General features: G+C 49.1%; 1 protein-coding gene across 1 annotated transcript; it reads right to left on the bottom strand.

Moving 5' to 3' along the window:
* Positions 1-2595: 2595 nt before the first annotated feature.
* On the bottom strand, positions 2596-13817 carry LIN28A (lin-28 homolog A). Its single transcript, XM_042997351.1, has 4 exons — positions 13787-13817; positions 13137-13321; positions 3560-3744; positions 2596-2873 (listed from the first exon to the last, which is right to left on the bottom strand). Exons 1-4 carry the CDS (start codon positions 13815-13817, stop codon positions 2654-2656), a joined length of 621 nt encoding a protein of 206 aa, XP_042853285.1. The 3' UTR covers positions 2596-2653.
* Positions 13818-14432: the final 615 nt, after the last annotated feature.

The raw sequence follows: 14432 nt of genomic DNA, 5'->3' as shown, positions 1-14432 counted from the left end.
AAAAAAAGAAGGGAAAAGGGTCAGCATGTGTATTACAAAACAATAGCAAGTGGGGAAAGGAAGTACCCGGCACAGCAAAATCAACCACATAAACACCCCCCAGAGATGGAGTCACTAAAGCCCAAGGGGGCTCAGTCTCCTGCAGTTCAGAAATGAGGGGAAAGGATCAGGGAAAGAACAGATAGGTACAAGCTTTCCTACCCCAACCCACCCCCGTAAGTTCAAGATTTCACACAAAGCTTTGGTTTCTAGCAGTAAACATGGAGTTACATTCGTTCGTCTCCTATTAAACAATCTTGTGGCCACTTTGACATAAGTTTCTTGCACCTGCATAAAAGTTCCTGAGTGACTTGGATTATACATTCATCTTCCCTTTCTTGGGTCTCCAGACCCTATTTCTACATGGAAGGCCCCCCTCATTGCTTTTGCTTCTCTCTACCCTAAGATTAACGATTAAAGTAGGGTTGATCCATTCAAATACAAGTGTATTGCTCTGAATCACATCAAGGAATGGTCTTGACACAAGATATTAGGAACAAGGGATGGAGTGTTTATAGCTTTTTCAGGGTTTAAAGGTATATGTGGGAGGGGGGCTGTTTTGGGGAGGGGGATAGGGTAGGAGTCAAGTTTTTAGAATAGAAGATCTGGTCCAAAATAGGAAATAGGGGAAGGAAACACAAAAGAAAGGATGGTTCAAGACCACCACACTTTAAGAGGGGTCACCAAGCTATGTTCCAGATTCTCTTCCTGGTGCAGAACCTTTTGTCAAAGATGCTTTGGCTATTTTTCTCAATACAAAAAGAAGTTTGTAAACAATAAAACCCCAAAAGAACATGGAGAAGACCAACACTTTATATTTACACAAACCAGACCACCTAGCAATCACCCAATCAGCTATTCGTGAAGTCCTACAAAACCCAGACAAATACGATATAACTAGCAGTGGGGGGGGGGGAGCAGCGATTGGAGGAGACAAGAACCCAGGATCAGACACACATCACCCAATGCGTTCTATTGCATTTGCCCCGTTTCAACACAGTGAGGTAGGTTTGTGGTGATCTCACAGCATGTAAACGAAACCTTTTCTCCTTTAGCTACCACGACATTAATCACTGCTACAGCAGGGCAGGACACTGGCTCTGGGCACCACAACGCCATGGCTTATGGTCTCTCTGGAAGCCAATAAGAAAAGCCCAGAAGTTACGAAAGTTGAGAAATTTAGCCTTTGCTTCATACACCCATCCCTGGGCAGCTCAAGATGGGTACAGAGGTATTGTTCTTAAAGCTATTCTTACCAACTCTTTTTTTTTTTTTAACACACACACACTCACACACACACACACACACACACACACACACACACACACACACTCACATACACCCTGTTGTGCATGGTAGGCCTAGCCCAATCCAGTGAAGGATGGATCTGGTATGTAAAGTGAGTCCCGTGCCCTGGGATTAGAAGTCTGGAACAGAAATCCTTTACTATACTTATAGACAGCCCTCTCCTAACCTTGGCTTTGGCTCTGCACCTTTTGGCTCGGTGCAGCCTCTTCAAACCTTCCTGTACCACCTTTTCCTGTTCGGACCAATTTCCAATCTTCCGGTAGAAAGAGATCAAGTCATGGGGGCAACTGAGCTAAAACCTAGTCTCCCATGGAACATTGAAGGCGGAGGGGTTTTTAAGAGGACACTATGGCAGAAAAGCCAGTTCTATTTGGCAAAAATGAGGTAGTTCAATAGGCTATGCACTCCAAATAGTTGTTCTCCCTGATGATAAAACAAACAGTATTCCTGCCGTGCAGACCTGAAGCTGCTGCCGACTTATCCCTGAGATCGCTCATGTACCTGAGAACACAGTGCAGGAACGAGGGCCTTAAGATTAAAATACACAAAAGTACAAAACCAGAACATTTATATTACGAAAAAAAAAAAGTTAAAATGCACAAGATACGTCATTCGCACACAGCTAGTGCAGTTGGCATCCTGGAGAAAGTGGGGCCCAAGGTGCGGTCATCCAAGGGAGCAAATAAATAAAATTCTATCGGCCCAGAATGGGGTGAGAGTAAGCTTAGGAACAGCAGGTCTGCAGCTGTTCCCCCAACAATCCCTTTGCCTGCGGTCACAACCCATTGCTCGGGAGAGTTCTCAGCATCTTATCCCAAGAGCGGGGTAGGGGACAAGTTGTGGAAAAAACCCTGCCTTACCCTTGAGAGATTCCCTCCCACAGAAAGTAGTGCTCCGTGGGTTGGGCCCATCAATCTGGTCTCATGCTTGATCTTTACATTCTGGCATGGGAAAAATTATTACTACATATCCTTCTTTGAAAGGAAAACAACTTCCCTATCCAGACCACTTTCAGAAGCTGGAGATCTGGGGGGGCGGAGACTCAGCTAAAGCACACGGGGAGAGATTTTCCCCAGAACACGTTCACAAGCATTTGGATAGAGCATGGTTGGAGTTCATTTGCCTCACCCCTTCCCCCTACCCTGCCAAGAAGGAAGAGGGGGTGATGCTGTGGACCCCGGCCTGAGACACATGGCAGCGCCAGCTGCCCCCTACCCACCCTGTCCCCACTTTCTCCACTCTGCCGATTGATGCCTGCTCCTCAAAACTTCCTGATCACAAAAGCATAGCCCCCACCCACTGTAGCTCAATTCTGGGCCTCTGGGAGCAGGGCAGGGCTATGGATCTCTTCTTCTTCTTCCTCCCGAAAGTAGGCTGGCTTTCCCTGTGAGCTGGGGGCCTGCTGGGCTTTCAGTGGACACGAGGCCACCATGTGGCTGATGCTCTGGCAGAAGTGGCACTTCTTAGGCTGGGGTGGCAGCTTGCATTCCTTGGCATGGTGGTCTAGACCTCCACAGTTGTAGCACCTAGTACAAAGCAGGATGGTAAAGTTGAGAAAGGAGCGAGAGCAGAAGCCTTCCTCTGAGTGAGGACACCTGGGCTCTGATCAGTTACTATACTCACTCTCCTCCCTGGAAACCAATTTCCTCACTTACAAAAGGAAGACTTAGGACTAGGACTAGATACCTCTAAGTTCTTCCCAAATCTGTAATTGTCTAGATGGGATCTTCAGATTTATGTCCACTTGAAAATTCTGAAATAATCAAGGACGGGAAGTCATGGACCCCAACTGGGAACCGCAATTCACGAGATAGGGAAGACACTACCATACGCTTAAGAAACTGTACCGGTCATTCACTAAAAAGAGAGAAAATTAAAGGAGCCAGGCAACTATATGACCTGCTCCAGCACAGAGCAAAGACCAAAGAAACTAGCCACTTGGAGACCTAGTGAAGAAGCAACAGGTACATCCACCATCTTGTTCCCATCACTTATACTTTCCCATCTGTGATCTTCTTTGCTTCTGAAATAATTAAGTGCCCTTCTCACCTACAGCCCTTTCCTCATCTCCCATACCCTAAGGCAGAAACGCCAAACACCCACACGTTGCCAGGGACTGCAGGCTTCATTCATTGTGTCTTTGGCATCCTGGCCCAAGAAAGGGGCTAGATTGGGAGAACTCTCCCTAGTCCAGCCACCTTCCCGTCCATACCTGTCTCCCTTTGATCTGCGCTTCTGCATGTTCTTCCCTTTGGGCCGCCTCTCGCTCCCAATACAGAACACCCCACCGGGGCCCGTGACCCGGATAGATTCCAGGCCCTTAGCAGACTTCTTAAAGGTGAACTCCACGGCCTCACCCTCCTTCAGGCTCCGGAAGCCCTCCATGTGCAGCTTGCTCTGGGGAAGGGAAACATGTTAGATTTTAATGTTAGTCTCCATTCTTCCACCAAAAAACTGCATACACGCGTTCTTTAAGGTATAAGTGTGATACTATTTCCGTGTTATCAGTAAGAAATTATCCACTCAAAGAGCTACCACAATTAAGAACAAGCAATCCATGTTACATTAACAAAGAATAATCATTACATAAACAGATGCCATAACTTTTTTGCAGCTCTTCTCATTTAGACAAAAGTAGAACAGATGGAAAATTCTTAAATGTAACAGTTACGAGAAATCAACAAATAGTGGTGCCTGGCTGGCTGGGTCAGCGGAGGATGCAACTCTTATCTCAGAGTTGTGAGTTCAAGCCCCATGCTGGGTGTAGAGTTAAAAAAAAAAAAAAAAAAGATAGGTGGCTCAGAAGGCTGAGCGGCTGACTTTGGCTCAGGTCATGATCTCGCAGTTCGTGGATTCGAGCCCTGCGTCGGGGTCTGTGCTGACAGCGCAGAGCCTGGAGCCTGCTTCGTATTCTGTGTCTCCTTCTCTCTCTGTTCCTCCCCTGCTCACACCCTGTCTCTCTCTCTCTCTCTCTCTTTTTTTTTTTAATTTTTGTTTTTGTTTTGAGAGAGAGAGAGAGAAAGAGAGCGCGCGTGAGCGGGGAGGGGCAGAGAGAGAGGGAAACACAGAATCCAAAGCAGGCTCCAGGCTCTGAGCTGTCAGCACAGAGCCAGCGCGGGGCTGGAATGCACGAACCGTGAGATCATGACGTGAGCCGAAGTCGGACGCTCAACCGACTGAGCCACCCAGGTGCCCCCCAGATTTTGATCTTTGCACTGAGATTGTGAAAGACAATGACCTGAGTTTTAAAAACACACACTGAAATATTTAGTGATAATGGTGCTTGATACCTGTAACCTATGATTAAGACACGATGTTACTGGCAAGTTAAAGGGAAAAAGACAGTATGACCAAAGCTGATGAATCAGTAAGTTTATAAGGGAAAGCCCACTAGGAGGTTCAAGTATATATAGAGAAATCAACAGGGAAGGGCAACAGTTCAATACCGTCAAGAAAATTACCTATCTGTTTTAGCTACCAAGCCAGAATTCTACACTTTTATAGCACTTGTATGCAAACTACATTCCAGAGAAATTAAATATCAAAATGTTAAAGTACGGAACAACCTGTACAAGTCAAGACAGATAGACTGATAAAACTATAAAAAGCTACTATAAATCAGTAAGAAAAAAAGAATCACAGAATATAATGCCTAATACATTTTTGGATGAATTAATGAACCAAGAGGTAAATCTGAATTGTCTGACTTGGAAAGATGACCAGGTCATACCGGTGAAGGAAAAAAGATCTAGCGTGTTTGGAACAACCCCATTAATAGACTACATGTTTATATCAAAATTTAAAAATATCGACACTTGCAGAGAGCCTGGCAGCCTTCCCCAAAATAGGGAGTTATCACATAGCTAGTTGAGAGGCAATAAACGGGTCAGAAGAACCCAGGGTCCCGATTCAAAGCTCACAGTCCATTCTACCTTGCCACTTAATGCATCAACAGCAACACATTAGTGGAAGTGACAGCCTCTCCCCAGAATAGACTTCATTATAGCTTACTCCATTAGAGTAAAATATCCAAAGAGTGTGTCAAATGTCAACAAGGTGTAGTCGTAGAAAATAGGGATCAGAGAAGCAAAAGGGATCACTGTGCACCTAGTCTTGACGTGAGGGAACATGAATAAGTAGCACTCTTATATTACACAGGTGGTGGTTGGTAGGAGGAATATTTCAAACTGGGACTTAGGTGAGACATGCTCTTTAGCCAGCCTGGATCCCCACTTTCTCAATCGTGGACATTGTTGTTTTAATTTAGATGGCATTGCTTAAGACAAAGATTCCATGGAGGTAATTGGATAAAAGAGCATAGGGCTGAGTGCCAGACACACCGTAGAGTTCACAAAATGCTGGTTGTACCAATTTTTGGCTGCATGACCTTAGTCAATCATGCAGGTCTGGACCTCAGATCCTTCAGAGAATTGGGGGGAACAGTAAGTTACCCATCTAGGCCTCTAATGAAGATTATGTGGGCATGGAAACATCGGGAATGTGCTCAGCAAATATTTCATGTATTATCTGTAGCTTTTGTCCACCGGTTCCACCATAGGAATATCCTTTCCCTTCCTTTTTATTCCCCCAGGAACAGCCAGGGGACGTGATGACCTCTCCCCTCCCCCAACGCTGATGTGAGGCAAGGGGCAGAGCATTAAGGCAGGAACTAAAAACACGGCAGAAAGGTGAAGGGCCCTTTCCCCTTTCCTGTTGCACAGAATCGACCTTGATTTGAAGGCAGATATGCCTGGTCTCTTATTCAGCTGGGATAAACCAGTTGTCAGGAGGTACAATCCCAGGTCCTCCCATTTGCCTAGTGGACTCGGAGGCCGGGACACTCCTAGTTCCAGCTGTGATTCAGCAGATAAGTGATTAAGAACAAGGGTTTGGAGTCTGAGGCCTGTTTCCTCCTTTCTGTGCTAACCTATAAAATGGAGCAAGTATTAATTTTATGGTGGCCCTATGAGGTTTTATGCATGAAGAGTAGTTAACACGTAGCCTATCACACATAAATCCTCAGTGAGTGGCAATTATCATCAACCTCTTCAGACTGGATCAGGGCAGGGTAACAGTGAGAACGGAGTGTCAAGAGGCTCAAAATTTTAACTCGGGTTTTTAGTGCTAACTGTGGAAACTCAGATGGGTTTTTATACCCATCTACACCTCCTAGGCTCGCTGTGAGAACAAGAGAATACCAGTGGGGGCAATACGAAACTGACTGGTCCTCTCAGGTCACCCACTCCATCACTGGAGGATTTGAGGTTTATTTAAGACTGTCAAATTTAAGAATGTAACCCTGCAGGGACCTTACCGCAGCCAGTCGAGATTTAGACTGGTGGTCTGCAGGGGTGGCTCCCTGCACCCCCCCCCCACCCTGCCCCTTTCTACAACACATAGTTTGAATTCCTCTCTTATCAGATAGGTAATCGCCGTGCAGCCCCACTGAGCTGGCCTCACAGGGCCAGCATCAGAAAGGAGCCTGAAATTCTTGTTACCACCCCCACCCCACCCCCAACCACACACAAAGCAGGGCCCCGCCCCTCTCCCCATCCCCTCCAAAAAAGAAAAGGCCTGGGGGGGGGGGAGGGGCAAAGCTTGAGCTCCCCCAATAGAGCCCAGCCCCAGGAAACAAAGAGTTGACACTGGTTGGTTCTGGTGGTCAGATTCCTGGAGTTCCAGAGGCTGTAGCTTCCCCGGCTCCCCCGACTCCCCCCTACCCCACATTCATCAGTTCCTTCCTCTCCATAATGGGGTTATGGTCACTGAGAGAAATGGATAGAGACACCTTTCTTCCAGTCAAGCCTGCTGGGTCGGCCAAAGTCACCGCCAGCAGGCATCCTCACTTCTCCCTGCCCTGCCATCCCAGGCTTCCAGGGATAGAAGGACACAGGAACCCCTCTATGTTACCTTTGGTCAAATCCTCTATGCGGGAACCCGAATGAGGGCCATTTATTCAGGTAAATTATTTTCAAGGTTGGTGGGGGAAGCAGGCTTCCTTCCTATCTTCCTCACCCAATTTGTTCAAGGCAGGAGGGCAGGCAGCCCACAAGGAGCCCACTCCGCAGGGGAGGATGGCATTTAATCAGACAGAAAACAGTTGCAAGGAGACCTTTCTTTTTTTGGATGGCAGGGAAGGACTTAGGCCAGTTAAATACTTCGACCTTCTGCTTCCTCAATACCTCACCACGGCCTCCACCACCCTTTCCCGTATCAGATACTCCATCCAGCATCGACCGCTGGCTTCAGCAGCGGCTGATACGAAGGAGCTTAGGGAACATGGTGTTGTGAAAAGCACACAGGAACCCGAGTTTCCCACAACTTGCTCTGTGGAAGTCAGACACATGCTGGTTCTTTAATCATTTGCAAAAGCCGGGGATCAGACTTCATGATAACCAGCTCCAACACTGCCCGGTTTTAGTCACATCGCTCCTTTCTACAGAAGTGGCAAGGCAGAATTTGGGGGAAACTTGCTTTGGTCCCAGCGATCAAAGGTTGCATTCCCGGTTTTTCTGCATCACTCAGGCCCATTCCAGCTCCAGACTGTCGAGTGAGTGTCTATCCATTCAGTTCCAAGTGCCTAGCCATACACAAATATTTGTGGAATAAACCAAGTTGTCCACCACCCCAAACTGCTGATATTCATCTAAGCTTACTATAGGCTAAGGAGAGCTCTAAGCACATCACATGTTGTAATGCATTGAACCTTCATATCAAGTCTGTCAGATAGGCCTCATTATGACCCCATATTACAGCTGGTCATGGAAGCAGAGAAGTAAAGCGTTCTCCAAATTCAATGCACTGATCGCCATCAGCCTGACCCTACAGCCAGTGCTATGCAGTATAATGCAAGTCATATTTGTAAATAAACATGTTAGATGTAGATATTAAAACTTTCTGATACCCACATAGAAGTAAAGGAAGCAGATGGAAGAAATGACTCAGTCCCGAATTGTCCCCATAGTCCTACCTGGGCTTCATTCCTGAAGGTAGGGTTTGGTAGGGGCTAGGAAACCAACCGGTTCTACCAGAAGCAGTTTATTTGATGATATGTCAGGGAGGGTTGAGGAAAGAGATCTGTCTGGAACCAAAGGCTGCCAGCAGAGACAACCCCCACCAGTCACCTCTGCTCAGACACAGCCAGGACTACCAGTTACTGCCTGGAGTTCTCCACCAGATGGTGCTGCTCATCAGCTGTCAGCATAAAGGCAGCCGGAGGGAGACTGGAGAGGAGAGTTGCTTGGTTTTGAACTGTGAACCAGAGATTTATCTCCCCAGCTTCTTAGGGCAGGCATCCTCGGTCCTCAGGAAGCAGTTAAGGGGACTGAACTTTCAAGGATAGGGCGCTGACTTCTCACCAGGTCCCCACCCACTCAAAGGGTGCAGAAGAAAGGGTCCTGGAGTTTTAAAGCCAGAAACCCAATTGTTCTTATGTTCTCTGCCATTTACAAAAGCCACGAACTCTTCTTGGACTTTGATTTCCTGTCTGAATTAATTTAACTCCAAGCTGAGATCATTTAAAATGAATCTGTACAAATTTCATACTGTTCCTGAAAATCCTCTCTTCCTCTCCCGTACCTCCTGACCCCAGACTTAATATAGATAGTAATTGTTACTCCAGCTTGCAGGAAGAAGGGAGGGGTGGTGGTTTTGCCTAGAGCAGTTTCCCCCAAATATAACAGGGAATTCTAGTAGGGTGAGGACCCGGTGATAGTTTGGTTAGGAATGTTCAAGAAACAACCCTGCCCTGGGGAAAGTCACTAAAAAACCACTTCCGGGGCAAGGCAGTGTCACCAGCTAAAAAGGTTCCAAGTTTCTTCTATTGAAAACTTGCTCAGGATGGTGGCACAGCCTTTACTTGGGCCACGGTCAAGAAAGCATGGCTTTTCAGAAAGACAAGGACCCAAGAAGATTCCATAATGCTCAAACTCTACCAACTTTCTGAAAATCAAAATGATTCACTTACTTTAGTCTCATTTCTTTCCTATTAAGGTGAAAATGAAAAACTAACAAATGACCGCCAAACCTGTGGCTTCCAGTCCATGAGCAAAAATTAGAGAGTCCTATCTGGGTCTCAACACTTTTGACATTCACTCCAGTTCATGCTGCATGAAGCGCCCAGCCCTATTCTAGACATCAGTTCAGAGAAAGAACAGTAACACTCCCTGCCTTATTATGTCCAGTCTTTCTCTCTGGAGGAAGACCTCTACTGACCAGGACCCCAAACTTGTCCTCCCAATTCAGGAACTCCTTACTTCTTCATATTAGTTCCTTCTGCCCACCAAGTCCATACTAGGAAACTAGACAGCTAGTCCCTTTCTTCAAAGAGCTTATAGGTCAGAGGAGGAGATAAGACCAGCACATCACTAACTAGATATGAGGTGAGTAATCAGAGGCACCAACAAGGTTATAAACCAGGTGGGAAGAAAGCTCCCTCTACATTCTCCCCTCCCCACCCCATCCAGAAGATTCTTAATCCAGATCCTGCCTGAGGTCGCTCTCTCCCACTCATCCTTTTCAGAAAAAGCAAGCCACGTGGCTTCAGCTGTTTCCACAGTTTCTCTGTATTGAAATTTTTTCTCCTGACCCAAACTCGGTCCCTCGGTCCGATTTGGGATCTTCTTTTGCCTCCAGGCCTTCCAATACAGTATTTTAGCTGGAAAGCCATTTTAAACATATTTGGGTTCTGAGCAGCTGTAGAAGCAGGGAGGACTTTTCTTGTTTTCAAATTTCTACCAGTCTTGGGGGTTTGGGAGTTGAGCCACAGGAAACATGAGTTAAACCAAAACTCTTAAAATGGCTATTAAGATTTCAAAATTCTTAGTGAATCTTAGGAAAATAGTTTAGTGCTTTCTTGCACCTCCGTTCCCTGTAGAACTGCGTTTCTCAATTGAGGGGGGTTTTGCCTCCCAGGGGGCATTTGGCAATGTCTGGAGACATTTTGGGTTGTCACAACCGAGGGATGCTCTGAACAAAGAGTTATCCTTCTCAGAATATGTCAACAGTGTTGAGGTTGAGAAACCTCGGTTTAAGGGCTGGCCATCTGCCAATATTAGGATTCATAAACTCACCTAACCCTGGGGACAAGCAGAGAGTTCTAGATCTGAAAATCTGTGTCTGAATAAAAGGATTGTTTAGAGAAATCTCTTCACCTTTTTCTTTTTTTCCCCTTTAAGGGGAAGGGCAAGTTTTCTTTCCTACTTATCCACTGCTGGGGGTGCATAATGCATTTGAGAAAGAAGAGTGTGTCGGGAACCAAATAAGCCCAGCCTTGGAAAGGAAAATGTTAAATTGCTTTCCCCCCTTCTTCCTCTTTTCTTAGAAAGGGGCTTCCCGATCCTCCCTCCAGGCAGATGTTTATCTTAGGACAATTATCCTTCTCACCACATCAGGCTCCGAGGTACCCACCACCAGCAGCCAGAGGGGAGGTTTTCTTGCTGAAGAGAGTGCCTTACCCCCCATGCACACACTGGGAACATTTTCCTTCCCTAGAAAAATTTTTAGGGATCATCCTTCATCTACTTAATTCTTCTCCAGTAGAGCCCCCAAGAGATATTTCACATTCCTCAAGTGCAGGGATTGTAATCACCAGTCTAACCGCTACCATAGAGTTTTGAGATCACCCCAAGCTCCGGCGCTTGCTCCATAGGCTCAGGGAACTTCCAGTCATTGTCCTTCTAGGACTGTTTCGTGGAGGGTGTTAGGGGACTAAAATTCTCGAGTCCTTATCCCAGCCCCACTCCCTCTTGATAACTTATTCCACTGTGGAATGTCCTTGGACATTCCAAGATCCCCAAGTCCAGGTTATCTCCCAGCTAACCCATCTGAAGGAGCATGGCGCAGGCTCCCCTCCCCAAAACCTGAAGGTCCCTGCTTTCCTCTATGCCATCCAATATTTTCCACTTGCTTTTGATCCTAAGGTTAAGTGGACTGAGGCACAGATTCATTTGTTCGGGAACACCTTCCTTGGGATTTGGATATCACCAAGGAAACCCAGATGATGAGGGGCTACATTCCTCCCAGATCCTATTCAGCAGCCTTTGGAAGGGAGGCAAGAAAATTTGGGGTCTCTTTTACTCCAAGCCTCCCAAAGTTGGGGAAGCTGTCCAGTCCATCTCCAGACCAAGAGATTTTAATCTCTTTGTGATCAGATAAATGGAAGAGTGGGAGAGCTGGCTACCCCGCTGAGGAGGGCCATTCAAAGCTGGTTCCTGTAATAAAGTGATTTAATAGATCTAAAGAGGCCAATTCCCTGCATTCTCCCACAATTACTTCCTGAGGGTTATCATTCACATATGTAAATGAGACAGGGAGGGGGGCAAAGCCACTAGCCAGAACTAGTTGTCTGATGGGGGGGGGGGCGTTAAGACTGGGGGGGAGGTCGAGGACACAGCAAGGAGGTGGCTAAGCATCCTGCTGTATACCCTCCCAGCAGATGTTCGAGTAGTCCAGTGACTCCAAGGTACCCAACATTAAGTGCCTCCCTGCATCCCATATCTCCCTTGTTTCCCCCCACTCTGTGTCCTCATTGAAGGCCATGCTCGGGAGACTTCCCCACTGCCTCGGACCAGTCCACCCAGGATCTCCCTTCTTCACCCCTCCCCCTCCAGAATACCATCCCTCAGGCTCCAACCCTTAATCCCCACATCCTCCTTTCCCCTCCCCCTCAGCTCCTAAAGCCAACCTCCCCGAAGTAACCCCTCCCTGCCCGGCCTGGGTGTCAACCTACTGGACCTGAGATCATCAATTTCTCCTTCCCAGGTCCAACATGAAACCTCCAAAGGTGGAAGGGACACCAGCAGCAACTTCCTTTATGTGGTTGTTATGGGTGGCTGGTGTCCCAGGACCTCTGGGACACTTCTAAGATATTTAGGAGAGGGTGAGAGGAAGAGGAAGCCAGGGAGGAGGGAAACCTGAAGTCTCTGGCTCCTTGTTTGAGGCCGGAATGTTAGGACAGCAATCAATGGCTGTCTGGGGCCATAAATGCCAAGCAGAGAATAGGTCCAGAGGCTAGCCTCCCTCCACCCCCTGCCCTGCGACACTGAATTTCACCCCCACTGGGCTGCCTTGCTTTAACTGAGAACTTGGGGTTGTGACCTAACTCCTTCCCAGCCTGGACCAGGAGTCTAAGGCCTGGGCTCCTTAGGTTTTCCTTCCTGGAAGAAGTGGACGGCAAAAGCCCAGTAGGCGAACTGTGTGCCAGAGGCGGGTACTCTGAAGAGGTTTCAGGCCCCCAAACAGATTCTTCAAGGATCTGCCAAACTCACTCGGGCCTCAGGGCTTTAGTTTTGAGGGACCACCTGGGTGCTGGAAACTAGCTGACTTTTCAGCTTTACCCCTGTTTGATCCTAGAGTGGTTCGCCTGCCTCTCTCCCGCCAGGGAGCTCCATTCACATGTTAGTGAAAGACGCTGGGCGCTCAGGGCCCTGCTCAGAACCGGCATGTGCTTCCCTGGCCGGCCTGCTGGCCCTCCCCCCACCGGCAAGCACAATACAACCTTAGTTTCTGCCACATGGGGTCACCTCCCTGCCCCCTGCCCCCTTCCCAGGGGAAAGAGGTAACAGACACGTGGTAAGCCAGAGGGGTTCCGGGAAGGGGGTGGGCGTGCTGATAATCGGCTCTGCCCGCCCCCCATCCCGTTGGAATTAATGGGGACTCAGAACTGGGGTGCCAGCGCACAATGAGATCCCACGGTTTCCCTCAATCCAACAGCCGAGTCCGTCCGCCCAACCTTGAATATGAGCGCCAACATCCCCTTCCCCCGGCAAAGTTGCCAGAATCGGTCTCACCTGGTGCACAAAGACATCCACTGGGGGGTCAAGCGCGACCCCGGCGCGGGCGGTCATGGACAGGAAGCCGAACCCCATGCGCACGTTGAACCACTTACAGATGCCGGCACCGTGCAGCAGCTGCGGCTCCTCGGCCGCCCGGGCGGCGTCCTCCGGCGCCTCCTCCGGCGCCTTGGCGCAGCCACCTGGAGGTTGGGAGGGCGCTCAACTGGGGGGGCCACGGAATCGGGAGGGCCCTCTCGAGACCCAGCAGGGAGACCCGAGTGTCCAGCCCACGGGTGTGCACCCAGGTGGCTGTAGCTACCAAGAAGCTGGCGAGGAAAGACCTGTCCTGGCCGCCTCCCGCGCTCCCCAAGCTTCCACTGAAGCCAGTGTTGCCCCGAAAGTTTTGCTCCTCTTCCCACAACATGTTGCCCGGGGATAGCTGGCCGGACAGGCCCCTCCTCTTCTGGCCGCCCGCCCCCGTAGCCTCGGCGTGCACGCCGCTGGGACACCAGGGTTCCTTGCTCCAGAAATGGCCCCTGAAGCAGGAGGCCGCACAGACTTAGGGTCCTTCGGCCAGGCTGGGGGACATTTCCCAACCTCCCTTTTATGTGGATCCTGGGCGCCCCTGAAGCCTAAGGTGTCCCCAGTAAGTCCCGAGCTCGAACCTGCGAACTGCTGGTTTGACACAGAGCCCATGGTAGTCGGCTGAGCCCGCGGCCCCGGGCCCCTGGTCGGGTGGCTGCTGGCCCCAGAGAAGTCCGGAGGCAAAGGGGTGGCTCGGAGAAGAGGCTGCTACATCTTCCCCAGCACAATAGCGGTGGGAGGGCCCACGGCTTTTCAAAGGCTCCCAAATTCTAAAAGACAATGACCCAACCCCCCGCGGGCAGCCCCCTCCCCTCCCCTCCCCTCCCTCTTCTTTCCCCTCCCTTTCCTTCTGGCTCCAGCTCCGGCCCTCCCCCATCGCTGTGGTCTCTGACACCTCTGGGGTGTCCCTTCTCAGAACCTTGAGGTTTGACACCCCCTCCCCACACACACATCTGGAGATGAGAGCCGTCAGCCCTAGAAGTCTTGAGGACCCTGGAATTTGGGATCCTGTACTTTAAGGACTTAGTGGGGGTCCCCAAAGCAGCATACAGGTGGGGGGCTTGTGGGGGGGGTAGTTTTAAAACCATGTGACTGCTCCCACACACACTCACACACCACCCCCGCCCCCCGCGCAGATAATTATACATTCCAGAGAGTTGGGGGAGGGAGGTGTGAGCCTGGCAGCGCTGGCCAATCAGAGACTCAAACCACCTGTCAAGGGAGAAA

The sequence above is a fragment of the Panthera tigris genome, chromosome C1, assembly GCF_018350195.1.
Source record: "Panthera tigris isolate Pti1 chromosome C1, P.tigris_Pti1_mat1.1, whole genome shotgun sequence".
In the NCBI taxonomy this organism is placed as follows: Eukaryota; Metazoa; Chordata; class Mammalia; order Carnivora; family Felidae; genus Panthera; species Panthera tigris.
The sequence above is the reverse complement of the archived record's forward strand: the minus strand, read 5'-3'. Positions and strand labels throughout refer to the sequence as shown.

Bases quoted from the DNA above. Each gene is read 5' to 3' on its own strand.
- LIN28A (XM_042997351.1), bottom strand. From the start codon at position 13,817: ATGGGCTCTGTGTCAAACCAGCAGTTCGCAG. The intron at 13,322-13,786 runs GTTCGAGCTCGG...CCCAACCTCCAG, and splicing joins GTCAAACCAGCAGTTCGCAG to GTGGCTGCGCCAAGGCGCCG. The intron at 2,874-3,559 runs GTATGGACGGGA...GCTTTGTACTAG, and splicing joins CGCAGATCAAAGGGAGACAG to GTGCTACAACTGTGGAGGTC.